Source organism: Pseudorasbora parva, chromosome 19, assembly GCF_024679245.1.
Source record: "Pseudorasbora parva isolate DD20220531a chromosome 19, ASM2467924v1, whole genome shotgun sequence".
NCBI lineage: Eukaryota > Metazoa > Chordata > Actinopteri > Cypriniformes > Gobionidae > Pseudorasbora > Pseudorasbora parva.
In genome coordinates, this window is record NC_090190.1 from 4095596 (window position 1) to 4122999 (window position 27404).

General features: G+C 38.7%; 2 protein-coding genes across 3 annotated transcripts in view; both read right to left on the reverse strand.

Annotated features, from left to right (window-relative positions):
• Nucleotides 1-1454: 1454 nt before the first annotated feature.
• Nucleotides 1455-4417, reverse strand: gatad1 (GATA zinc finger domain containing 1). The gene is made up of 5 exons (XM_067425199.1): nucleotides 3977-4417; nucleotides 3229-3351; nucleotides 3077-3136; nucleotides 2803-2986; nucleotides 1455-2432 (listed from the first exon to the last, which is right to left on the reverse strand). Exons 1-5 carry the CDS (start codon nucleotides 4154-4156, stop codon nucleotides 2251-2253), a joined length of 729 nt encoding a protein of 242 aa, XP_067281300.1. The 5' UTR covers nucleotides 4157-4417; the 3' UTR covers nucleotides 1455-2250.
• A 1327-nt stretch (nucleotides 4418-5744) lies between these two features.
• Nucleotides 5745-27404, reverse strand: part of ankib1a (ankyrin repeat and IBR domain containing 1a) — a 49211-nt gene continuing 27551 nt past the window's right edge. Inside the window, exons 6-21 of one of the 2 annotated variants that reach the window (XM_067425557.1) lie at nucleotides 26399-26607; nucleotides 26216-26304; nucleotides 24189-24333; nucleotides 23743-23903; nucleotides 20246-20334; nucleotides 19994-20124; nucleotides 17820-17954; nucleotides 17028-17114; nucleotides 16864-16930; nucleotides 16609-16754; nucleotides 15490-15668; nucleotides 14442-14493; nucleotides 14176-14250; nucleotides 12087-12207; nucleotides 11945-11988; nucleotides 5746-7808 (exon numbers count right to left, since the gene is read on the reverse strand). In XM_067425557.1, the coding sequence (XP_067281658.1) occupies nucleotides 7089-7808; nucleotides 11945-11988; nucleotides 12087-12207; nucleotides 14176-14250; nucleotides 14442-14493; nucleotides 15490-15668; nucleotides 16609-16754; nucleotides 16864-16930; nucleotides 17028-17114; nucleotides 17820-17954; nucleotides 19994-20124; nucleotides 20246-20334; nucleotides 23743-23903; nucleotides 24189-24333; nucleotides 26216-26304; nucleotides 26399-26607 (2450 nt within the window). In that variant the 3' untranslated portion in view covers nucleotides 5746-7088. Of the gene's footprint in view, nucleotides 7809-11944; nucleotides 11989-12086; nucleotides 12208-14175; nucleotides 14251-14441; nucleotides 14494-15489; nucleotides 15669-16608; nucleotides 16755-16863; nucleotides 16931-17027; nucleotides 17115-17819; nucleotides 17955-19993; nucleotides 20125-20245; nucleotides 20335-23742; nucleotides 23904-24188; nucleotides 24334-26215; nucleotides 26305-26398; nucleotides 26608-27404 lie in introns of both variants that reach the window. The other variant, XM_067425558.1, reaches the window with a different exon arrangement.

Genomic DNA, 27404 nt, shown 5'->3' on the forward strand with positions numbered 1-27404 from the left:
GTGAATGTCTGAGGCTTTCGGCTGGAAGGACGTCGCAGAGGATTGGCTTCATCAGATGCAGGAGGACGAACTTGGGATGAAGAGCGTCGGAGGGAAAACAGTTCATCAGGAGCTGGAATGGGACATGGAGGAACCACCAACGGTTTGGGAGGATCCACATGAAGCGGGAATAACACATCCTCAGATGGTTTCTGAAGATGCATGGGTGGTTTGGTCACTGGCGGCATGGGTTTGAAACCATCGGCTGAGAGCACAAGGTGTTCAGAGACACTTGGAAATTGGGAAGATCCGCCTGGAGAATGCAGAGGTTTGACCTCCACAATAAGCGTCTTTGGCTCTGTGATCTGAGATCTTTCTCTAGCTTCTCTATGCTCGCTTCCACTCTCCATCAACTTTTCTAGACTCTGCATTTTTCTTTTTCTCTGATGCACACGTCCATTCTTCTTCATCTTTATCTGTTCAAGTCTGAGTGTCTCTCTCTCCTCTTCAGCCTCATCTTTATGCCTGCCTCCCTTATTGCTCTTCACCTTTTTTTCCTCCTCTCTCTCTCCATGCTGACACCTCTCAGGCACCTTGGGGTGTCTCTTCCAGCACTTCCTATCATTGGCAGTGAAGTCGAAGCCCTCACTCTCCTCCCCTGCCTTCATCGATGGAGAATCTGGAAGTTTCTCTAAGTCTTGCGCTGCACACTGAGCTGTCATCCTTCTGTGCAAGAAGTGAGCAAACCGCTCAAACGGTCGCTTAAACACACGGCTAAACAGCGACATTATGAGGATCGAATGCTGCTAGTGAATTCAATGTGGTCAATATCTGTAGTGACGAAAGTATCTTTCAATCTGTTCACTCTTAACACACCACCAGCAGAGTTAGAACTTCCAGAACGGAATCTTCATTATGATGTCACAACAGAGAGAACTCTGCACTATCTGAGCAGCTACAGAAGCAGTAAACACACACACAAACTCATACACACACACAAACTCGCAAACACACACACACACATTTGTTTTTGTGAAATGTGGGGACATTCAACAGGCATAATGGTTTTCATACTGCACAAACCGTATTTTCTATACCCCTACACTGCCCCTGCCCCTAAACCTACCCCTCTCACTCTCTCTCACACACACACACACACACACACACACACACAGCCCCTGCCCCTAAACCTACCCCTCTCACTCTCTCTCTCTCTCACACACACACACACAGCCCCTGCCCCTAAACCTACCCATCACAGGAAACATTCTGCATTTTTACCTTAAAAAAAACTCATCCTTATGATTTATAAGCATTTTGAAAAGTGGGGACATGGGTAATGTCCTCATATTTCACCCTCTCCTTGTAATACCTGTGTCATACCCATGTAATTACACACATTTGTGTCCTGATATTTAACAAAAACAAGCACACACACACACATTTGAAGATTGTAAAGAAATTTGGTCGTCATCCTCGGGATATAACTGTTTTTTTATTTTTAAATACATACTACACACTCATATTATAGAACATACTTTTTTTAGCATGTAACTGTAACGTGATGTAACTTCATATTCAAAATAAGAACATAAGATGCGATTTCGGGCGGTGCCACAGCGTAGCGAGCCAGAGTCCTTACTAGTGCCCAAATTAGTATACACAATATACTGGTACACTACCTAGGGTGCTGATTGAAGTGCAACCCTTGTCATTCATTAGATGTCATGGATCCCGATTATTTCTCACCTGTTCTGTTGATCATCTTCCTCCTGAGTACATAAGCCCTCGTTCTGTTAACTTTACATTGGTATTGAGCAAGATATCACTCCTTGTGTTTATTAAAAGTCTATAATATTCACATCATCCTTGGAATTGACAACAAGAGCATGATACCGAAAGCTGCTTAACAGATGGCAGCCTAAGCTCAGACACTTTCTGACAGAACTGAATACTCGGAAAACATATTTGGGAGATGCACAAGTACAAAACATGTAAACTGAGTTGAATGGATTTTTACACTTATGTATATGAATGTATTACAAATTAACTTTGTACTCAGTTTCTTTTCAATTTGACCTCTATGTTGAAGTGTAGAATACTTACACGTTTAACTGTGAAACAGGCATTCTGAGGCTCAACCCTAATTGTATAAAATATTCGATGACCAATACCACACACATCCTAATTCAAGCAAAACAATTCTGTTTTTGAAATAGTACTGAAAAGATTCAGTTCAGTCTGAATGTACAATGATTTGAAGGGTTAACTTCACCCTACAGTTTCCTTGATGGCAACAGCAGGTGTCGGTCCTATATGAGTCCAGATGTAGCCTTTTTCTGGACGGACTGGTATTGTTGGGAAAGGGCAACTTCTTGATTTGAAATACTCTGATGGAGCGTGACAGACAAACTCCAGGTATTCCATTTTTCTTGGCAAGTCCTCTTCAGGACCTAGGCAAAGAAATAAATGTTTAAGCAGCCGTTAAATAAAGAAATCTTGAAAACTTTTGTTTGATATTAGGATATATGACTGGTGATGCACTTAAAGGGATAGTTCACCCAAAAATGCCATTGTGATGTTTATCTGTTTACCCCCAGGGCATTCAAGATGTAGGTGTGTTTATGTCTTCAGTAGAACACAAATTAAATGTTTTAACTCCAACCGTTGCTCGTATAATGCATGTCAATGGGGTCTTATTAGAATTAGACCCCATTGACATGCATTATAAGAGCAACGGTTGGAGTAAAAAAAAAATAATTTGTGTTCAAATGAAGAAACAAAGCAAGCACAACAGACACGTTTATTTCTGCAGGAACTTACCAACAATGTATGTACCCGGATCAAATCGATCTCGAGGACTGGCCTGAGTTGGAATCAGCCAAGTTAACGCAGCACTTTTCTCACAGTACTGGTCCTGGACGAAACCACGAATCTGTGCGTAGTATGGTTTACCATCATCCTCGTCTATTACTTTAATGACATCTCCTATTTGATAATAGACACCCTGAACACAAAAAGTGCAGGTTAGTAGATCGAAAGAGGCAGATAGAAAAACACTGAACAAACATTTTGAACAGTAGAAAGAAGTGGTTACTTTGTAAAACAAGGACTCTGATGTGATGATTGTTGACACAGACTCTGGTGCTTTGATGGGCTATGAAATATAAAGAAGTAAAAAAGAAGAATAAATGACAATGAACCATTTCATTAAACAATCATACACAAGTCTGAATGGAAAGAACTTACATTTTTCAATTTGAAAATGTGTCGTCTACCCTTTCCTTTGGTTGAGACTTTTTTCTCAGATGCAGGAGCTTTGTACTTGGTGCTCCGTAACCGAGCAGAGCGTCTGTGGATTTCCTGTTTGGACTGTAAAATAAAAAGGGAAACAAAAATAGTACCAATGGTTTAGAAATGCTTATCTTTAAGCTTCATTTAAATTATACCAAGTAAAGATATGGTAGTAATTGTTTGACGGTTGTGACGTAAACATGGCGGCTCCCAGAACGGTGCGACCCGCAAGTAAAATAAAGCTAGGTAAGTTAACTGTTAATGTCTGTAGTTCTTGTGCAAGTGTTGACCAATACTTTTTAAATATTTTTTAAGCGTCATTTAACCACTTTAAAAAGATATGCTAATTGTTTGACGGTTGTGACGTAAGGGCGGCGCACAGAAGGAGGCGACCCGCTCCATGTAACGTTAAATAAAATAAAGCTAGATAACCGTTTTGTCTGTGTTATCGTGCAAATGTATACCAATGTTTATTTAAAACGTCATTTTAAAAAATGCTGTATACAAAAATTGTTATAATACAAACCGCGCCTTTTCGACAAGTAACAAGTTAACGTACATTTGTAACGTTAAAAAAGAAGCCATTCCGTGTACTTGCAAGGCTATTTGGTTGTAAATTAAAGTGTTCTAGTGGGCAGTGTAGCTAGCAGTCTAAATGATAGGTTAACGTTAAATAAATTGGATTTTAAGAAACACTTCAAACCTGTTTTCCTCCGCCATTATTTTGCTGGATGGTGGATGAAGCAGATGCTCCGGAGCCTCCACTGGTTACAATTTTACCTGTGCAGTTGTTACATAAAATTTCCCCCTGGTTTCCTTTTTTCCACATGGAAGAAGAGTTCGTTTTGCAGACAGCACAGCATGGTTTTAAACCAAGAGGCATGTTTGCTGACCGCAAGCGTTTACAATGGTCTTGCAAAGTTATTTCTGAACTAAACCGTAGTGTTTTCCTGCAGTAATGCGATCACAGCCAAAAATCTACAATAATTGCCCAATTCGAAGAAATATGACTATTAGTTTAACCACAAATACACATCTTTCATTTTGAAAACAATGAATGATAGGTCCCGTATGTTTTCTCATGCAGAAAAAAAACTTCCGGAGAAGATATTCTCAATTATAAAATAAAAGTCCGAAATGCGCGGTCCTTATTTTCAAGATAAAAGCCTGGGGAAATTCACTAGAGGGCGCTGTTCATTGTAATTTAATTTGTGAAAGCAAGCACAGTATGTACCGGTAGTTTCTTTCATGAATCACAACAAATAGGAGGACTCGATTTTAAACTTTTTAATCCGAGCACACCTTTACCAATACTTTCTGTTTATTGGCTACACATCATACAAACTGGGAATGTATCAAGTATAGTCTATGAATGTGCAAATGACAATTCAAGGTTAATGGTCACGTTTAAAAAAATCTAAAATCAAATTAAAATCACAAAAATACCACCACCATAAATATTTTGGTAAAAGAAACAAACCAAGTCATACATTTTTACACACAACAGTTAGATTAAGATGTAAAAACTGGTCATCACTTCTGATGTAAAATTTATCTGAAAGAAAAAAGCCAAACTATGCAGCAACTACAATCACCAACTCTACATTGTCTATTATTCTTTCTTCCACCTTATACCAAACCGTCATTAAAACTGTAATGAGAGGCCATCAAAACATGGCAACCAATTCAGTGTAATACAAAACATGAGGTCAACATAATACAAAGACTATCTAATGTAAGGTGGGGGTTAATATGTAAGGTTGATTGTATTTGATTGACACAGCAAACTAACTTAATTAGGCAAGATGTATATAAATAAGAAAAAGTACAAAAAAGGCACACTGATGAGCACAGAAAAAACACAAAACCATCCTTTTCTCACATCTAAAACCTTCCAACAATTATGTATCAGTAAAAGAAATCAAACTACAGTATTTATGACAGAGATTAATATTCTGGCTTAAATAACACTAAGATATTGACAGCATCAGAGTTTCATTTTAAATGCATTGTTTTTTTTGTTCCATATTTAAAAAACTTCAATGGTACTCAATACCACACTGCAGATGCTGTCTATAAATCTTAAAATGCATTTAACCTGGAATATTCCTTGAAGTCTTGGTTACTGCACAGTATGTTTTGTCAGAGAAGGCCTTCAGCAAAGGTGTTAAAATATGTATCAGTTTGGCCACATATCCTGTACATACAACAGGAGACTGATTTTGTTGTGACTGAGTGTGGCACACAAACGAAATCAGGAAAACCCCTGTTCTTATCTCTCTATTGCTTCAGAGGACCTGTGGAGAGTCTTTATGCATATATATATATATATATATATATATATATATATATATATATATGCATAATTAATGAGCCCAATGAAACACACAACACTGGATATCAGAGGTGTTGTGTGCAGTAGTCACAATAGATAAGGTGATAAATGCGATCACATTTTCATTTACATGAAGTGTTCCATGAAATGAAAACATTTCACACTCCTCAAACACATTTATAATATGTGAAGTGTCCATTGTGCGCACCAACTGCATTAAAAATGGCATACAAAGAACATTAGTGTTTTTAAAATAAAAGGATAAAAATAAAAGAAAACAGGGCAAAGAACTGGTTAAAAGCAAAACGTTCAGGTCTTAATTATGGATTCACACTATTTTCTGCTGCATGTTAAACATTCTTTTTTTTGTCAAAAATTCACGCATTTCATCTCATCTCTTTAAAAGAAAGAATGAATTTCCGATCTAATCCAGACAGAGGTTTCACTCATGGCACCCACAGCATAAATTCTACCTTAAAGTCGGTATGAAATAAATCTCTTTTCTTCTTTTTTCCCCCCATATAGTTTTTTTTCTTAATATATCTTCAGGTGAAAATGATTTCTCTCTGGTGATGTATGCCGGACCACTCCAATCATTGAGTCTGCTTAAACCCGCCTCTTTAATATAAGCTTGCATTCAGATCTGCCGCCATCCAATCAAAAAACGAAGGGATATTAAAGTCCCCGCCCTACATTTCCAATCATCCATTTCACTCAGATAAATGTCACAATATGGAAAAAAAGATGGCACTACTTCCATTTCATTGCGACTTTAATACTTGGCAACATTCACTCATAACCGTGTGTTCATGTGTGTTTCTCCAACAAAATTGCCACCTGATTCACAAAAGATATGCACATAAATTTGCTCTTACTGCCAGATTCTCTAACATAAATGTGCCTAAAGTTAGCAATAAGCATATTTAGCGTCCTAACCATCTCTATAAAGAGGTTTTTCATACACAATAAAGACCTTTTATATAGGCCTAACAGCACCTTTTATGCAGAAACTACTCCAGATCAAACTATAATGCTCATAATTCTTTAATGCAAAATTCCCGGGTCAGATTTTCAAGTAATTAGAAAACTTTTCGGCTTAAAGCATGTTTTTGGGGCCACAAGGACTGATTTTTACATGCATGCCGTTTTTTAGTTCTACTTTTTTTTATTGAATGTAGAAAAAAAAGTGCAAACTTATTGATGAACTACGATTTCTGTGCAAAAACATTAATTCGCACACAAATACGATTAGTGAATGAGACCCACTCTTCTCTTTCCTACTTTCATTAGCTTGAATCTAAGCATGTTTTCTTCTTTCTTCCACCAAGACGCGGTGCAACACACTTACCGAGACTAGTCCGGTCTAACCCCACTGCATCTCGTTCACACTTCTCCATTTTTTGCACGAGCACTTTTGCTTTTAGTTAGTGTTTTGGCACAATAAGAGCACTCAATTGGTAAACGTACTTGGACTCATTCCTCACACTAGGTGCACCTGTTCCTCCCACTCGGAGGAGAGTTCAGTTGCCTGCGGATCCGCACTGCTTTCAGGACAAACTGCACTAGTGAGATCTACGCTGCTGGCCGAATCCTCCCAGCCTGGCTCTGCTTTAGGAGGCTGTGCCTCATCCACACATTCTAGCTCCAAAAGTTGCGTCGTCAGCATATCTGAACTTTCTTTTGTCAGCGATAGGGAGCCTTGCTCAGAACTCCCCTCTTCGCTCTCCTCATCCTGGGCTTTGGCAGGTTGTCCCTCCTCAAAAGCGGGCGTCTCGGCATCCGAGGTGGCGGAAGGAATCAGTGCAATGCTCTGTGGATTCATATCGTGGAACCAGGCCATGATGTTACCAAGCAGGTTGGCATTGGTGGAAGGGTCCAGGCAGTCTGGGTCACTCGGGGTGAAGGCATCAGGGTAGGAACTCATGTTAAAGGGTGTATAGTGGCTGGTAATGTTGCCCAGTCTCATAAGGCTGTCTCCCAGCTCCAGAAGCTCAGAGCTGCTCATGGAAGCCCGTGGCGGATCCACAGTAAGAGTGGCAGAATCCAGTCTAGAGGACACAGAGGAACCACTGGCCCCTACAGAGGCGTCGTTACTGAGCACATCCTGAGGCTCAGGGTCCAAGGCCAGCCCGGACTCCTGAAGGGACAGCTGAATAGCCAACAGAATATTGGGGTCATCCTCATCCAGAGAATCAAGTGCCTGGGGGGATAAAGGGATTCAAATTGTCAATATATTATAATAATATTTAGGGGTGTCCCCGACTAAGGATTTACACATTCAAATCAGAATTGTCAAATCTCTCTATGGTCGACTGATAGTGAAATAATCTATGTGCGTGTGTGAATGGGTTGGGAGGGGCACGACACTAGTCAGCAGGAGGGTTCCTTTACACATTGCACACAGCAACAACTTTTAATTAAGCGACCAAAACTGCCTACCAAATGACAGACGAACTGACAGTGGCTTTCTTATTTAGGTTAAAATAAAAGGTAATGTGGTGGATAAACATTCCTAAAACGTTTTCTCATAAAAAATGTAAAGCTGCGATTGAAATACAGAACATCACACAAACATATAAAAGAACATTTGTGATAAATAAACCTAAAAAGAATACCCCCCTAGAGAGGAAAAGAACACCTTGAGTGCGTTTACATGCACGTTCTTAAGCTGATTGTGCCTAAAGGGGGTCACACACCTGACGCAAAGCTCAGTGCCGCACCTCAGGATCTCACACCGGAAAATGGAAATGGAACTCTGTGGCGCAGCATTATTTTTAAACCACTTCCAGAGTCGCCACCGCTGGTGTGTGTACACTCATTGAATTCGTATTCTAATTTTAAAGGCGTGGCCATAACGATCATAGCGATCATAACACCATGAGATCGGCGGTCGAATCCGGCTCTGCATATCGATGCATCGAATCTTCGAATATTCGGGGTCACCCCTAATAATAATACATTTAATTTATAAAGCACTTTACATTTTAAAAAAAATAAAAAAGCATTTTCAGAGCAATTAAGAATTAAAGCAGCACTAGGTAACTTTTCAACCTTCATAATATACTTTTTAAGACTCTTGTGATGATAAATCGACTTACAATAGGTTGAATGACACGTCTGCCATAGCCTGATGGGGTCTGTATCGTTTTTAAGCGTACTTTTAAACTTCGGGTTTCGGGTAGTAACCCGAGAACAAAAAGAACTACAAAATTCGACTGCTTTACGGCACATACATCACTTCCACCAACACACACACTTCCTTACATTCGGACGTGCGAGCCCAACTTTGTTCGTCAGATAATATAGTCATGTCCGAAGCAGCACAGACACATAAGAAAGAAAAGGTTTTGTTGGAGGAAAGCAATAAGAGGAAATGAAAAAGTGATGTGATTAAAGGCAGGACGAGGATCAACATGTGACCAGCGTTTGCTCGTCGGCGTGAGCTGAAGGAGGCGTGCCCGACCGATGCTGTCCTGCTTGTTATGGTGATTACCGACCACTCAAACATTGAACTGAAGTATCATATAGATTCTGTAAAACGGTAACCAATAGACTACTATAATGACGCTGGCTTGTAAACGTGAGCATCGTGATTATTTGGCGTTTGAAAAAAATAAAACCCATGAAATTATATTCATATGACATGCTGAAACATATGCCACTGACTGTAACGTTACCTGGGATGAAGACATTTCACACGCGCCGCCAGAAGAACTCCTCCTGCAGTGTTCAGGGGAACTGTTAGTGCTGCACCGACCCGCGGGACGCTTTTATGAAGTTATTTGGCCCGCCCCGCACCACTGTATATATTTTTACAACCCGCCCGGCACCCACGACCATTAAATAGACATACGGGGTCCGCGGGTTATGAGACGAGCTGCGCATCACTAGTTCAGGCCTATCAGGGTTGTCATGTCAACAAATGCACGCGCGATGGCATCCCCTGTTGTAGGATGACAGCTTACGACAGTAGTTGAGGACATTATTTTTTCCAAACTGTGGGGGGACCCCGAGAGCAAAAGTAGCCAAGTGCTGCTTTAAGTTAAAATCAACACAAAAATGTAAACACAAAGCAATTTAAGCATTGAAAGACTTTCTAAACATTTATAAGAAAAACATCAGACGGACTTAGAGGCTATAGCATCGGAAGTCTTCACATATCCTGAATAAATACCTCTAAAAAAAAATCATGCGACTTTGCAAAGGAATGGCATTACTAGACGGAACAATCTTTTTGCACAGCATCTGAAATGCTGTTTTGGTTGTTCTGAAATGACGGAGTAAAGTCTGTTGTCAAAGTGATTCGGTATTACTACCTTCCAGAACTCTCTAACACGACCACATTCCCGAAAAGTAGACATCTGCCTTCAAAAGCAAGATAAGTTTATTGTGTTTCGTCTGCGCTCTCTGAGATGCAAATAAATTATTATATATGAAATTATGATATTCAGTGCCTTCTCCTACTTTTCTTAGTGACATTAAGTGCCAGTTTATCAGGAAGTGACGTTTTTATTGTCTTCGGCTCACTGGATGGAAACGCTCCCTTATGTGCCAAATGGGAATATCGCATAAAACATTTGCAAATAAGTTACATTCACTTTAGAAGGAAACGCGACTATTGACTCGTGAAAATAAATATTTAATTTTTATTCATTAAGGATGCATTAAATTGATCAAAAGTGGTAGACACTTATAATGTTTCAAATGCTGCTCTTTTGAAAAAAAAATTATATTAACACCAATAATAATCATAAATGTTTACTGAGCAGCAAATCAGCATATCAGAAAGATTTCTGAAGAGTCATGTGACACTGAAGACTGGAGTAATGCTGCTGAAAAAATTCAGCTTTGATCACAGGAATACATCACATATTCACAGAGAAAAATTTCTAAGTTGTGATAATTTTCTTCCCTTTTTTAAAAATATTTCTATTTTTACAGTTTTTTATTATTAAATAAATGCAGCCTTGGTGAGGAAAATATTTTTTTGCACATGGAAAAAAAAGCCTACAGACATTTTAACAGAATCTTTTTTAATGTTTTTAACATGTTTAAAATAATATTTAAAATATTTTTGGTTTGAGAAAACATTTATATGAAATATCTGGTTTAATTTTGCATTTTTGTGGACTAAATTTAGATGCCATTTTCAACTAAATATGACTTGAATGAATTTAGTAGGATGAAATATTGTCTAAAATATTTTATTATTTAATCTAAATCAAAATACAAAAATATGACCAAAATAAATAACTCAAAACTATTTAGAATGGCGCATTCTATGGAGCCCCTAAAGGGACATGTTGATGGGAAAATATTAGATTATATAGTTGGGTAATTATATTGTACATCATTTGCAGACATCAGGGAGCCGCTATCATATGCAGGGTACTGAAGTCTCTTTTCAATCTCTTTTGTAATGTAACCAACTACCACACCCTAACCATGTCCCTTTAGGGGCTCTGTAGAATGCATTTTTCATTTTCTGTGCCTTTTCAAATTCAGACTTCAGGGCAAGTTCCAATTAGAAGTGAGCATCACAATGCCTCACTCACTCCAAAGGGCAGCACATGACCATAAATGATTAAATTACTTCCTTGTAGTGACCATTGCATGTTCTCTTCCTTCACTAACGGACCTGCAGAAGGGCCCTTTGTGAAGGGATTCAGTTGTTCACTTTCATTTGGAAATGCCCTTCAAGGGTGCAAAAAGGCCATTTGGAATTCGCCCTTTAAAGCGGTGGTTCCATGTTTTTTTTTTTTAAGCTTGGTTTTGTTTATGCAGCGCAGTATAACTTGTCATAATACTTCTTTTTTTCTTCTTTTTTAAACGCCATATTTTTCTTCTATTTGACCTTTATTCCACACCGCTGTCTCCACTGTCCTTTGAACGGCTCGTTTGCTTCCTGCTTCTATGAAGCCCATTCCTCCGAAAAACGCAATGGTCTTAGATTGGTTAGTTGGCCAAATGTAGTTTCCTGTATTTTTATTGGCTGAAGTGCCAAGCACAGGTTGCTGAAAACGCCACGCCCCTTCCCATTACGGGCAGAAGTCACATCTGCGGAGACTAGCGAGGGTTTATGATGTCACCAACCCAGGAAGAAGCTTGTTGTAGTCCCAACCGGCCGTTTTTGTAGGCAATAATCTGCCGTAACTTTAAAAGACAATATCTCTGTTTGCATTGAACTTTCAGCACTTTAACTTTGCAGATACCGTTTATGCTCAAGCAGCAACATTACACACTATCTAAAGTTAAACAAGTGAAATCGCATTTAACCACCCCTTTAAGCTTCAGGGACATCTCAAAAACAAACACAGTTAGAAAGAGTATATTTACCGTGGATATCCCATGCCTTTGTGAACCTCCTCCCTCATGCGTTTCTGTAGACACAAATCGATTTCAAACAGAGTAAATCTGATTTAAAGCAACTCTTTATTCTAACATTATGTGGGCTGACTCTTTCGGTCAGGAGCTGTACCTGAAGTGTTGTCAGAGGGGTCGTGGGGTTCAGGGGTGTTACTGCGGAGGCTGTGCAGCCGGAGCAAGTCTCCTCGACGCCGCTGCCTGTGTCTCCGTCTGTACTGGAACTCAGAGTAATCCTGCAGGAACCATCAACTTCAGTTTAATTACAAATAATACAAGGAAGCAGGAGTTATTAAAGGGTTAGTTCACCCAAACATTACATTTATGTCATTAACTTCTCACCCTAATGTCGTTCCACACCCGTAAGACCTTCGTCTGGAACACAGTTTAAGATATTTTATATTTAGTCCGAGCATATGGGTATGCACACTATACTGTCCATGTCCAGAAAGGGAGCATTGTCTTCTTTTCCGTACTTGTTTTCAAACCTTAAATAAAGATTCAAACGGTCATGAATCAGCTTATTGATTCATTAATTTCGGATCGCCAATGTCACGTGATTTCAGCAGTTTGACACGTGATCCAAATCATTAATCAATCCGCTGATTCATGGCCGTTTGAATCTTTATTTGAGGTTTGAAAACAAATGCGGAAGAGAAGACAATGCTGAATTAAGTCGTAGTTTTTGTTATTTTTGGACCAAAATGTATTTCGGATGCTTCAAGAGATTCTAATTAACCCACTGATGTCTCATATGGACTACTTTGATGATGTTTTTATTCCCTTTCTGGACATGGACAGTATAGTGTGCATACACTTGCATACGCTCTCGGTCTAAATATAAAATATCTTAAATTGTGTGTGAAGATGAACGGAGGTCTTACGGGTGTGGAACGACATTAGGGAGAGTCATTAATAACATCCATTTCATTTTTGGGTGAACTAACCCTTTAAGGATAGAAATGAATCTCACGAGAATACTGATTGACATTTATATTACACGTAATGAATAAAAGAGATAAACAAACATATTGTTATATATAGAATATGTGTCCCTAATATGTATTACTATGGATTAAAAATAAAATACAGTGACCAATTTGGACACTTAAAGGGGTTCTATTATGCTTTAAACCTCTATTGTGGTCTTAAGCTTTTTTCCGGGAGCATAGACGTCACAAAATTCCTCATTTAAATAATTCCCACCCAAGACGTAAACTAAATAAAGGGGCAGGGCCTGGTTAAGATAGTTAGTAGTGTGTTGAAACTCGTGTGACTTTTCCCAAACACGTTCGAATCGGTTGGCTGACCGATCACAACAGACTGGTCCAGCCGACCAATCAGAGCCCAGTGTGCTTTTCAGAAGGAGGGGCTTCATAGAGACAGTAACTAAACAGAGAGTTACTGACAGACTGGGAAGAGAGGAGCTGCAACAATGGAGAATATGGGGAAAATAATTTGTTTTTGAACATTCAACCGTGAAAACCTATTCTAGCAGAGCCCAAAGCAACATCAAGACTTCATAAAAAGGGCATAATAGGTTCCTTCAAGCCACATTTAAAAAAATGAATGAATGTCTTGACATTATGTAACAAAATATCCAACCATGGTTTTATTTGAATAAACAACACAAACACTTTGAAAAGTAAAGTATTTAGGTACATTCTGGCTGTGAAGCATTGTAGTAGAAAATGTTCATGGTTAATGTGATTAACTACGCCGGTGCTTATTCTGCAAGTGCACTTTTATGAACTTATGAAACTACTAAAAATTGGCTAAAAGTCAACCAATCAGAACATGTTCACATGCTCATCTGTTGCAATGTAATACACACATTTTAAGTGTCCAAATCCTTTTTGAGGCCACTGTATTTAGGCATAAAAACAAGAAAAAAAGAGCAGCTAATATTATATTAATTGTGCAGTGGTTAGAAAGACTGAACGTGATCATTCACAGTCACACTGAGCGCATGGTAAAGCAACCTACAACCGTGTCCACATTTCAAGAACGGTGAAGTTGACCACAGGACAGGAATTCTGGTTTAACGATCCATTTGGTTTGAGTGATGGCATAGTCCTTTATCTGGAATATTCCAGAAGATGACCAGCCTCAACAGCTCCCCACCGGATTACATGTTCATATGATGAGTGAATTGTAAATGTCAAATTTTGAGGAATGTTTTGTTTCTTTGTTTTCAGCAATACCTGCGGCTGGCCTCCTGCATTGTAATTGCTCTCACGCTGTGCATTTGATCCCCGTACTGGGTGATTCCTCACCATCTTTGGACACAGAATGAGATTCAATGACTGCTAGTACTTAACAGCATCACACAACTCACTTACATTAACACAAGGAGAGACAGAGCGTATTAACAGTCTAGTGAGCGGCAACTCTGGCTGGCTGTGTGAGATTTGCGATAGCAGAGGTTAGTTAAAAACATGTAAAGACAGAAGCCGAGATGCAGCAATACCTCAGGAGAGGCAAATCCCAGATACTCCCAGTCCCACGTCCCACCAGCAAAACTGCAAAAGAGGAAAACATTTTAGCACTATTATAATATATATGACTCTTAAGCCCCTTTCACACTGCACGTCGGACCCGCAATATTCCCGAAACATTGCCGGGTCGCCTTCTGTGTGAAAGCAACCACGTCCCGGCATTCATTACCGAATTGAACCCGGGTCGGGGACCTAGTAACATTGCGGTTTTCGACCCAGGACGAGCGCTCTGTGAACAAAAGCCAAAACTAATGCCGCAACGTGTACGTAGTTATCGTGCGACTCCTAGAGCTTGTTTTTTCAATAATAAAACCCTGCAGTGCCAGAAGAGCTCGTCTGTGTTTTAAACGCAGAGAGTGTTCGTATACAAAAGAAACTAAAATTAAACAAGCAGAAATGTGCGCAAACTGGACACAAGTCGAGACCACGGAGCTCCTTACTATCCGCGCTGAAGCTGAGATCGCTCGCCATTATACGTCACATCAGGATGTCACGTGTCAACTCGTTCCGGGACCCTTACTGATTGTATGTGAAAGAGCACATATTACGGTATTTCGCTGGCAGTGTGAATGGGCCAAATCTAGCGGCCCGGGAACAAATGCCGGGTCGCATTATCTGTGTGTTTGCCGGAATCGCAGTGTGAAAGGGGCTTTAGAAAAAGTACAGTGGCTGTTGGGTTTATTTCTGATATGTATGGTTGTATTTGTATATACATGTATGTGTGTGTGTGTGTGTGTGTGTGTGTGTGTGTGTGTATGTATGTATGCATGTATGTATGCATGTGTATATATACATACATACATACATACATACATACATACATGAGATAAACACACACACACACACGTGTATATTAATTACAGAACAACATTTACTTTACAATGCTAATATTTATGGTCTTAACTTTTAAACTTTAAACCATAGAGCTTATTTTGGAGCACGAAGACCTTGACAACGGATCAATAAAACAATTTTCGCTGAAAGGTGATCCACCCTTGATGGGAGCACAAGTCTCTTTACCTGCGGCGAGGAGCCTCGGGGGAATCATTTGGGGCGACTCCTCGAGCCACAGAGGCCAAGAACTCGCGTCTCTTCTGCTGCACCAGAAACGTGGCACTGATGATCTTATGGCGAGGGGTGCGGAGGTAAGGCCTGTTCACCTTCTGAGCGAGGTCTTCAGTGACCATCTCTAAATCAGTCTGTGAATGTTGGAGAGAGAAGGATCATGTTGAACAAGAAAACATTAGATTAAAAAAATAACTATTCGCATTGGGTTGCTTTTCTTAAAGGGATAGTTCACCCAAAAATGAAATTCTGTCATCATCCATAAGACTTTTGTTCATTTTTAAAACACAAATTCATTTTTTTTTTTTATGAAATCTGAGGGTCTATTAACCCATAAAGTGATCATAAAAGAAACCCATATAAATCTTCTGAAGAGATGATCACTTTATATGATGAACAGATTTAAATGTACTTTAATTCACATACAAACACTGATCAGCAAACATATATTGAGCAATCAGATATGGTAACTGGAAGCTCAAGAGCCAATGAGGTTCATTCTCATGTGTCAAGCAAGTACGATTGAGCTTCCATTTATGTTCACGGATCAAAGTTTACTTGACATTCACTTTTTAGCTCACCAACCACTGTGGCTAGGTTTTTTTTAAGTTATTAGCCCCTCAGCATTTTCACTAGCCATTGATAACATGGGGAAAAACTACCATATAGATTTTTAAATATAATCTTCTGATTTGTCAACAGATTTATTAGGCGGCTGTTATTTTGACATTATTTTGTGTGTGTTTGACTGTTTAAGTACAATAAGCAGCGAAAGGTAACTCAATTTAGTGCTCAGAGGTTTTGGCTTTATGTGCGTGCACTTTGGGTGTTATTCAGAAGACTTGGATTAAATCCGCTCCATCCATTTTTATTTTAGGATCTCTTTATGAACGTTCTGAGTGTCCGAGTTTTGGGTGAATAGGCTTTCAATGTAGTATCAGAAATCCCTCAGATTTCTTCATAAGATCTTCATTTGTGTCCCAAAGACGAACAAAGTCTTATGGGTTTGGAAAGAATCTTACATTTTTGGGTGAACTATCCCGTTAAGCAGTGAATAAATATCGATCTCAGTACCTGCATAAGTTCAAATATTTCTTTCTTTGTGCTTTTGGGCTCCAAGAAGAAACTATATGGATAAGAGCACTTAAGGATGCGTCGGGTCTTGAGAAGTTCATGCACACCATCCTCAATAAACGTGGTGTCAGGTGGGGCTCCGTCCCCTTGAAGAAACAGATATATTTTTACACATTCATATTATTCAAAATACACCGGTTTATAATAACATTGAGGTATATCTGACATGGTCTGATTAATCAAATTCCTACTCACTTCCAATGAAAGCTTTGCTCAGCTGCTCCATCTTTTCTTTGGCTGTTTTCAGGAGTCTTTCTTCTAACTAGTTTAAAAGAAATCACCTTTGATGAGTCACTGTACACAAAAAGCAGGGCAAAAACTGGAATGTTTTGAAGACATTCATTACAAAAAACTCCTACCTGGTAACTGTGTTCGTGGTTCTTGTATCGTGTGTAATAATGCATAAAACGGTCAAGTTCCTGAAAACTCTTGTGCTTTTTTTCTGCCTGCGAGGACAAAATATAATTGACATAGTTGAGTGACTCCCAACTTCAAGACTGAAATTCACGCTCATAACCAAATACAGTAGTGAACCAAAAGTGATGTCCAGAGGGGATATTTGTTTTTAATGACCCTACAAGGTTAATATTTTAAATATGAGGGGAAAAATAAACACAAAACCTGGTTACAGTATTTATCTGACAAAATTATTTGGCAAAAATTGCAAACTACAGCTACAGGTTTATTTTAACTATGCAAAAAAATACACAGAAAAACAAAAAGCTCACAGGAAAAAGAATACATTGATTACAACACAATGTATTAATATGTCATGGGTTTCTTTGTATGACATCCTGGCCAAAAATAGTTTTTTGTCCATTATAAATTATAAATAATATAATTTTATAATTATAAAGTTGTCACAAATGCCCAAGCACACCATTTACTCCAAACACAAATAAGAACAAAATCTTTAACAATTTTTAAAATATTTTTTAATACTCCAGATATCACTTTTGGCCACTACTGTATAAAGCAGAACCTGTTTTGTTACTTTCTACAAATGAGAAATATGAGCCTGGAAAGTAAACGTTTTGAGACTATTCACTAACACCACTATTGGCAGTCAACAAACAAAATCACAAAAGATCCAAGTAAACTCATTCCTTGAATGGCTGCCATGTGTGTACATTCATTTTAGGCTTGTGTACCTCCACAGTCATTTCCTTGGACTGTTCCTCCACCTGTTGGATGATCTCGTAGCGCGTGCATCGATAGTATCCTCCTGTAGAGGAGCTGTGTTTCTTCCATTCCTCAAGACAAATCCAGCAGAAATCATACTTGCACTGCAAAGAGATTGAGATGAGAAAGGAGAGCAAGACTCATGATGAAACAGATACGTAAGCACTAAGCAGCAATAAAGATGATTTAAAGATTGTTTTGTATTCCAGTCTTCTCTTCCTCTTTATTAATGATGTAATATAAATATGTGATTCATTCCATTAATCAGAGTAAGGACTTAAAGGGGGCCTATTGTGCTTTTTTAACATGTTCAACTTTCTTTAGTGTGTAATGTTGCTGTTTGAGCACAAAAAAGGCATAAAGTCACTCCAGCGGGAGTTCTTCTCTATATCAGTGTCAAGGTTTCTGAACTCCCTGAAACACCTGCACTAGTCTTGAATTTTCTTCCGGGAATAACACGTTACAATATTCCTCATTTAAATAATTCCCACCCAAGGCATATGCTAAATAACTGGTTGAGTTAGTGTGTTGAAACTCACGGTTAAGAGGCGGGACATTTCCCAACCACACTCAAAGTGCTGGACCAATCACAACACACTGATCCAGCTGACCAATCAGAGCACATTGTGCTTTTCAGAAGGCGGGGCTTCATAGAGACCGGAACTAAACAGAGCGTTACTGACAGACTGGGAAGAGAGGAGCTGCAACAATGGAGAATATGGGGAAAATATGCATTTTTTTTTTTTTTAGAAAACCTATTCTAGTAGAGCACCTAAATAATTTCAACTTTCTGAAAAGCCGCATAATATGTCCGCTTTTATCGCAATATTATGCAATAATTGCATTAAGAGGGTGCATGTAAATGTAGTCAGACATAAACCAGCAACAGATTTAAATCAGTATACAGTACGTTACTAAACAGCAAATGAGTGTACTAAAGCAACCACAGACCAGATAGTACGAGACCCTTTTTATTTCACAATATAAACATCCACCAAAGCACGAGTGAGCATTCAACACTCGTTTGTTTTTTCACATGATGGTGGTGTGAATAGCATCCCCTTCCCCCTGCTCCTGTCAACTAAGAGCCTTAGTTAAGCCTTCATTAAGAAAACAGTGAGGATATGACCTCCGCTCTGCCTTTGTTCAAACACCTGCCTCTGACGTCAAAGGGCCAGGCGGTTTGCATCACAGACACACACACACACACACACACACACACACACACACACACACACACACACACACACACACACACACACACACACACACACACACACACACACACACACACACACACACACACACACACACACACACACACACACAAACACGGTAACAGATTTTTTTTTATGAAGACTTTGTGCATTAAACATTACGTCATAGGACAAACACTATTTAAATGTTCTTTTTGTTGACAATCAAGTCCAATAGCATCCCAAAAGTTGAGTTTCTTCCATGACATTGAGGAGATTCCCACTTTCTATATGTAAAGCACTTTGAGTGCCTTGAACAGCGCTCTATAAAATATTTTTATATATAAAAATGTATTTACGAAGTATTTATTTTTATTATTATTATTAACATGACAAAAATGTCCCAGATATTTAAAAAATTGGGCAAAAATATCCTTGAATTGGTTTTCATCTGTTATCTAAGTACATATTTTCCTTTACATGTCATTTTCCAAGAGATTTAATATTTCTTATAAATAGAATAGCTGATCATGTTAAGTTTAGAATGAAATTTACTCAATATTAATGTCTTGTTTGTACAAATCTTTCTATCATGTTGCTGTACTTAAATAACATTACATATATGAATAAATATACTTCAGTTTCTTTCAGTTAATTGACTACATTTATGAGTTTTTTTTTTACTTTAAATGGACAACATGTGTTTTAATATGGTTAAAAACAAGTCCTCTCATAGCGGGAAAATGCCTTTGATAATCAATTCCAGTAGCCAAATATTGAATCTCAATAAACGTGGCATACATTACCAGCTTCTACATTGAGGATGTCTGACCTTTTTGGTCCATAATGTATCAGTGGATAATTTTCAGACAACAATTTAGAGTTTAGCGGGCTGACATTCAAATGGCTGCAGATGTTTTTGTCCACATAAGCCATTCTGTACTGACCTTCGCGCACTGCATGTGATTACAGCCTTCGTTTTTCTGGATGGGGGATTTGCAATTGGCACAAGGTTTAGAGTTGGTGAGCAGCCACAGGCAGTTGGCAGCATCTTCATAAGCTTCGCTCACACCAGCCACTATTTAGAGACAGGAAGGAGCTCATAGGTTATATGACACCCATTAAGTAAAGGTGCAGGTCAAATGTTAATTCATTCTGAATCATTTGATTAAATCTGGAGTAAAGTCTGGAGCTCCTACATTCTTCAGGCTTCATTTCAGACACCTTCTGCAGCCACATCTTCCATGTCTCACAGTCACAGGGCTCATGAGCATCCCCAAGACACTCCCTGAGAAGAAAACCAAGAGATAAACATAAATGGTGCTACAATGACATTTTGCAGGGCTCACATTAACATCCGGGGTCCGTTCTTCATACCTCGCTCAATACATCTGAGATGATTCGACAGATTTCAGATCTTCTAATCGTGATAACTGAACACTTGCATTAAAATATCTAGATTAAGTTGTCTGAGATTTCTGCGCGTTCTTGTGTTCCCTGAAAAGGGCAGATACATCGATACTCGAAACCACGATCAGCAATGCAGCGATTGGCTGGCATCAAGACAGCAACAGTGACATCATAAAATTAAAAAAGACATGATGAAAAACTTGAGGAATTTCTGGACCTTTTTAAGGAAACAGTCAAGCAAACAAATTGACAAAGGTAATAGATAAAAAATATTTTTTCACAAGATTCCCAATCATTTTTATAAACGATTTCTAGTATTTGTACAGGCTTTACTATTTATTTTATTGTTTAATTAGCAATTCATTTCATTTTACCTTTAAAGCAGATTTGTTATGTGATCTTATATCTATCCAAGTTTCCTTTAAGTTATCTACATTTCATGCGCTGCATCAAGTCACTCCCATAATAGCTGTAGTGGTTCAAATCAATGCACGCACAGCTTAGACTAACTGTACTAATTGTGTGTAAGACTCCCATAAAATTATTAGGTAATTATTCCCTCATGAAAAAATCTCTTAACGAGTAAAACTGTATGTGTCTATATTATGATAGACTTCATAACATTATAATATTATTTCAAATGTATTTTTATATCATCTTTAAGTAAATCATCAAATAAGGTTATCATTAGAGTACTCTGGTAAGAAAGAAGCAGTGGCTTTAAGCATCCCCTTCGCTAAAAAGGTGCAAACGAATCCTGTTTGTATGAAATAAGCAGCTCCCGAGCAGGTTTAAGCTCTTGAACATGTTGATATGACAGCAAGTCCAAGATGAGCTTCAAAGAACCAAATAATCCAAGATCAAGTGAAATCGTCAACAATCAAATCCAGCTTACAGAGTTAGCGACGCCCGAAGAACTAGCCCCTAGTGAATCTCACAAAAGCTGTCAAGACGGTCCATGTCATGTATCAAAATAGAAAAAAATCCTAATTATATTAAAGGTGCACTATGCAACTTTCCGTCCACTGGAGGGCGCCTTTTCTAAACAAAGGCGTAGTTTGATGACGCCACGTGTGAGCGCAGTATCTTGGGACATGTGGTCTTCACCTCACAGCTGGTAGAAAATAGGACTCGGGCAGAAATCATGTTCATGGATGCGGTTATTAACGTTACTGTAGTGTAAAACAGAGCAGGACCGAGTGTTGTGGAGCTGAGCACGGCCGCTGGAGCGATTCTTATACAAACACACGGCTCGTTAGCACCGGGACTTTTATTATGACGGGACGGGACACAGTCGACGGGCGCCTGTTTTCCACGTTTCCGGTCATGAGTATAAGGTAAAGCACCTCTGTTTATCATATTAGATACATTTAAGTGTGTTTAAAATGATGTTATGACATTACTCTGTGCGTTCGCTCGGTGCTGCTGTGACATGTTCACACTGCTAAGAGTAAATCGCTCCTGCCCAATAAAACTGAGGGTAGCACAGATATGACGCGATTGACAGGCGACTCCCTCAAACGCTATGCTGACACGTCCCAGGTCATTGATTAAAAGAGCAATCTTCTCACAATCTACAAATAGTTGAAAACATTTGGGATATTGTAAGTACTCAACTGAACAAAATATATTACACTGGCCTAGTGGTTTTTGGATATTTTACTGCAAAAATACTACATTTCTTACTTTAAGAGCCCTACCAGGACAGGTGCCTTGTTACATCTCTGACCTGTTACAGCTGCGTACGTCTTCACGTAGTCTAAGATCAACAGGTCAAAGATTTTTAGTTGCCCCCCACACACACTTTAAAACAAGAGGGGACCGTTCATTTCAAGCTGTGGCACCTAGACTGTGGAATGCATTGCTTTCTTCCTTACGCTGCCTGGACTCAGTGGAAAATTTTAAAACACAGTTGAAAACTCTTCTATTTAAAGAGGCTTTTATCTAGAGTGTAGGGTGGTTTGGCTGGTCTTTTGTGTATTTCTGTTTATTTTCATTTATACTTATTGTTTTTTGTTACTTATTTTAACTAGAACTGTAATGTTTTTTAAATGTTGTGTATTTCCTCTTTTTGTTGTGAAGCACTTTGTGATTTTTATCTATGAAAAGAGCTATTCAAATAAATTTTACTTTACTTACTTACATAGTGCACATTTAATCATTTCCGGAAATTAAAGTACATTTTTAGAATCATTAGGCATTTTTGTATCGACCAGCCCCCCAAGCTCCCATTACTATAATAAATCACAAAAAATACTACAATGAAAAAAAGGTACAGTATTTAATTTTTTATGTATGTATTTACTTTTAAAGTAATTTGTTTTTAAAAACAAACTTATTTAGCTTTTAAAATGTTTTTGCTTCTTTTTTACTGCAATAAATTACTGTTACAATAATGAGAATCACCACAGAAAATTATATCACTTTCAAAACTCTCTGCATGTAAAATGTCAGGACACATTATAGATGGAAAAGGGGGAAAGGCTAGCCTGACAAGCCAGACCCACATCAAGATGTTTGGTCTGGAAACTCACCATTGACAGCTCAATCCCAGGGGCGGGATAAACGGTTGTCTTTCAAACTCCCTCTGCACGCGATAGGATAGCGCTACAACCAACCAGAGCAACGTGAAATGGAGCTAGTAAACATGTGAAGATTAAACATTCGCCGTATCCGGTCGGCAACACTCCGAACACATCTTCCCTTCTTAAGAATGACTTCAGTGCCGTTCTTTGTTCTTTTCTCAGAGAAAAGCTCAACTCCAAGTCTTCCAGAGTCGCGGTCAAAGCTGATTCGAAAGACCGCCGTTCTCCAGCTTCTGTGTTTACTAGAAGCACACAAGCTCAACCCGGCCGTCATTATGTTAAGCCCCACCCACCGACTCGATACACAATGTGATTGGCCTGACCAGAGTTAGGTTTTTACAGCTCAGAAGTGTATTGAGAGTTGCTAGACGACACTCGTGGCAGATTAGATTTGCTCCCGCTAGGGTGTGTCTAGATTTCTAGGCTAGGGAAAGGCAAGAAATGTGACAAAAAACATATATAGTTTCCCAAACACACTCAAAGCACTTGACTAATCACAACACACGGATCCAGCCGAACAATCAGAGAATAGTGTGCTTTACAGAAGGAGGGGCATCATAGAGACAGGAACTAAACGGAGCGTTACTGACAGATGGGGAAGAGAGGAGCCGCAACAATGTCAACTGTCAATGTCTATTTTTGGAGCCCAAAAACAAAATCAAGAGTTTGTGAAAGGGTACAATATGGCCTCTTTAACATACCAGCAGAAGAGATGGCCTTTTCCACAGTCTACAGCGGGGGCTTTGAGCAAGGGGAAGCTCCGAGTGTCAGAGGCTCCAGGTCCGGGTCTAGTCAGTCGTACGGCTCTTTCACATCTGGCTACGGGGCACCAGCGAATGGAAGGATTATTATCCACAAAAGCCTGGAGACAGAAAGAAATGTGTTGCAACGCCCTATTTGTTTTGGATGACTTAAATTACCCAAACATTTAAATCTTTAAATCATCCAAATCAAATTGACGTGATATTTACCCAACAATTAAACATTCTAAGCAAGTGTGTTTACAAAAGCTTTTCTTGCTCTGGCGTAAACTCAAGCAACAGCAGGATGCTGTCAGCATTTTGATTCAAAGCCAGCGTCAGACAGTCTATGATAAGAGAAAAGAAATGGCAGCGCTGAAATGGGGCTTTGTGAGCATCAATTGTACCTTAATGTCAAACTGCAGGTAGCGCTTATCCATCTCTCTGGAGACAACGCTCTCAATGACCTCCACAGGAACCAGCTGGAAGCAGTCATAAGCAGGGCAAAAGATGTTATGTGCTTCCCCTTCTTGGATCTTCAGATTCAAAAACCTGACATCCAGACAAACAGTGTTTAAAGGTTATGAATATATGGATCATAAACAACCAGCAATATAGTGCAATAGAGAGCTTTTTCAGTGGAAGTATTTTTCTATTATTTTTTTCCACAGGATTAAAAAATAAAAATAAATCAACACAGCATTGAAGCTTTTGAAGCAAAAAAAAAAAAAAAATTTTTGGAGGGAAAATAAATACTGAAAAAGCCATAATCAAATATCTGTTGAATTAGCCGTAGTTAGTGATCATAAAGTATAAAAACTATATATTTGAAGTAGGGCTGAATGATATATCGTTATCGTATCTATATCTAGATATGAACTTTCAAGATATTACTATCGAAAAAAGCAACGATATAGATTTCCCCTCTCCTCCGCACTCGCCCTGCATACAACTCTGGCAGTCACAACAAACATCCGTTTTACGAGTGCCCTTTAAGGCACCGCTACAGCCAGCGCACACACTACCAGGGACGTGGGAACTATATTGTGAGCATTTCCATGGTTACGCATCATTGCTTGTCACGTGACACACCGCAGCAGCAACAGCACTGAATGAATGATGATCTGCTTTTATGTCATTTTTCCTTTTTTTATTCAGAATATTCACAAATGTGTTAGCTATGGCATGAAATATCTGATATTCCGATTGTCAAATACATGCAAATACAAGTACGTATATTGTTGTTTAAACACCTTTATTACGATCGCGTTAGTTGAGCTGTATGCGCAATGGGCGCCGCCGTGTTAGTTTGTGCCGCAGACATAGTTCAGAGAATTGGATTTGATGGATTTGCAGCCTCTATGTTTACAACACGTGAATTCATCCACTTCTCCCGAAATACTTAAAAGTAAGTGGCTGGTGAACTGGGAATAGAATAGAATAAACATTGAAGTTACTTACACAATGTGTATCTGATATGAATAAAATGTGTCGAATTATAATGGAAAGGATTATTATTACCTTCCATAGACATCAGTGTGTATTTTACAAACTCTAAATGTATTGTTTTTTTTAGTACTTTTGTGAATTTATATGTTTGAAACCTAAAATAAACAGTATGTGGTTGAAAACACTGAAAAGTTGTGATATGACAGCTCTGAGCACGCCTGTCTCTGGCTAAATTTTTTACGTGCGAAAGGCTTGAAAAAAGTACATTTTCTTACACAAATTTTTGAAATCTTTTTATTTTTCTGAGAAAAGCTTTGTTTTCACCGAAAACGTAGTCATATCGTATTGTATCGATATCGAGATATCTGCCATGAAATTTGAGATATGAAATTTTGTCCATATCGTTCAGCCCTTTTTTTGAAGTTTGAAGTTTATTGCAAACTAATCCAGGGCATTCAATGTTTTAATGTTTTTTAATGTTTTGAAAGAAACAATTGCTTGATCAAAACAATACCAAAAACACTAATAATGTGAAATATTGTAACCACTTAAAATATTTTCTTTTTGGATTCCTGTGATTGAAACTGAATTTTCAGCATCATTATCAGTGTCACATGATCCTTCAGAAAGCATTCTAATATGATGACTTGCATTTGCTGCCCAAGAAACACTTATTATTACTACTACCAATATTACCAATGTTAATATTTATTATTAAAACATTTTTGGAAACTTTTATTAAGGATTCTTTGATGATTTTTAAAACAGCATTTATTTGAAACAAATATTTTGTATCATTCTTTACTGTCACTTTTGATCAATTAAACGTATTCTTTAAAAAAAAAAAAAAAAAATTCTTACTGACAACAAACTTTGAAACGTAGTGCAAGTAGTTAACAATAATGGATGTATTATGATGACAACTGAACACCAACGTGATCTGAGCTTGTGCTTAAAAATAATAAACTTGAATTCCAATGCTTACCCTTCCCAGCATGCCCGGCAGAACTCGTGTCCACACGACATGTCCACAGGGTCCTCAAACACAGATATGGTGCACATGCAAATTCCACACTACATGGGCATAAGAAACCAGACCATGTCAATATCTGGATCATTTTGGATATTTTGAATACATGGATCATGACATCATGCACAGAGATCTAACCAGAGCAAGGCCATCAGCAGGCGATAGCAGGCTGATATCATCAGGGGAGGTGACGGAGGAGCGAGTTGTTCTGGGAGTTCTAGGTGAAGGCAGAGTGTCCCAAGCATTGAAACCACTCGGTGGGGGAGTTGGCATCTGAACACCTGAGCGCTGACAGCAGTCCTCAGCATTAGACATCCAGTCCTCCAGAAGCTTTTCCCTGTCCCAGTCTGTTCAGCAGAAAAGGAGGTTTAAACTTACTGACAGTAAAACCATCCTGTAACGCAGCGGTTTTGACTTACCCTATAGACAAACACAATGTTCAAAGAAAATATAAGGGAAGATTTTTTGAGACACCCCTCGCTGCAGCCTGTAGCAGGATGACGTAGCTGGATCAGATCCAATACGTACTGGATGGTGGATCGTTATGGCAATGTCATTCATACCGATCTCTGGGTTAATTTATAATAATGCGTATGCGGCGCTATAATCTTAAGTGGCATGTATGATCAATATTGTATAGATGATGTTCTAAACTGTGTAGTTGTAGTACTGATAAATAGTATTAAGTAATTATTGATGAATAAATCATCTTTTCATAAATGTGATGCTTAAATTATCCTAGTTTCGCTGTACATGCATGCAAAAGTTAAAAAAATTAATATATTCTGATCATACTTGCTGTTGAGTGGAAGGAAAAATAAGGCAAGTAGCCTAATTGTCTCTGTCATTTTAATCGTCAAGGTGCAATGCAACACGATCTGTAAACAACTTTACAATACCAGTAGCCTACACATTCAAGGGAAAATGCAAAACGTGTGTCCTGATGGCGTGAGCATATTATTAATCATTATTTTTGCGCGAGCGGTTTGAGTATTTATCTATCCAGCAAAACTCTCATGTGCATTCAATGATGTCCCCAAAACTCTTCTGCGCATGTGTAAATGAGGTCATCGAATTGTGAATGAAACCACCGCGCATGCGCATCCAGTACGAGTTGGATCTGATCCAGTACGTCATCGTGCTA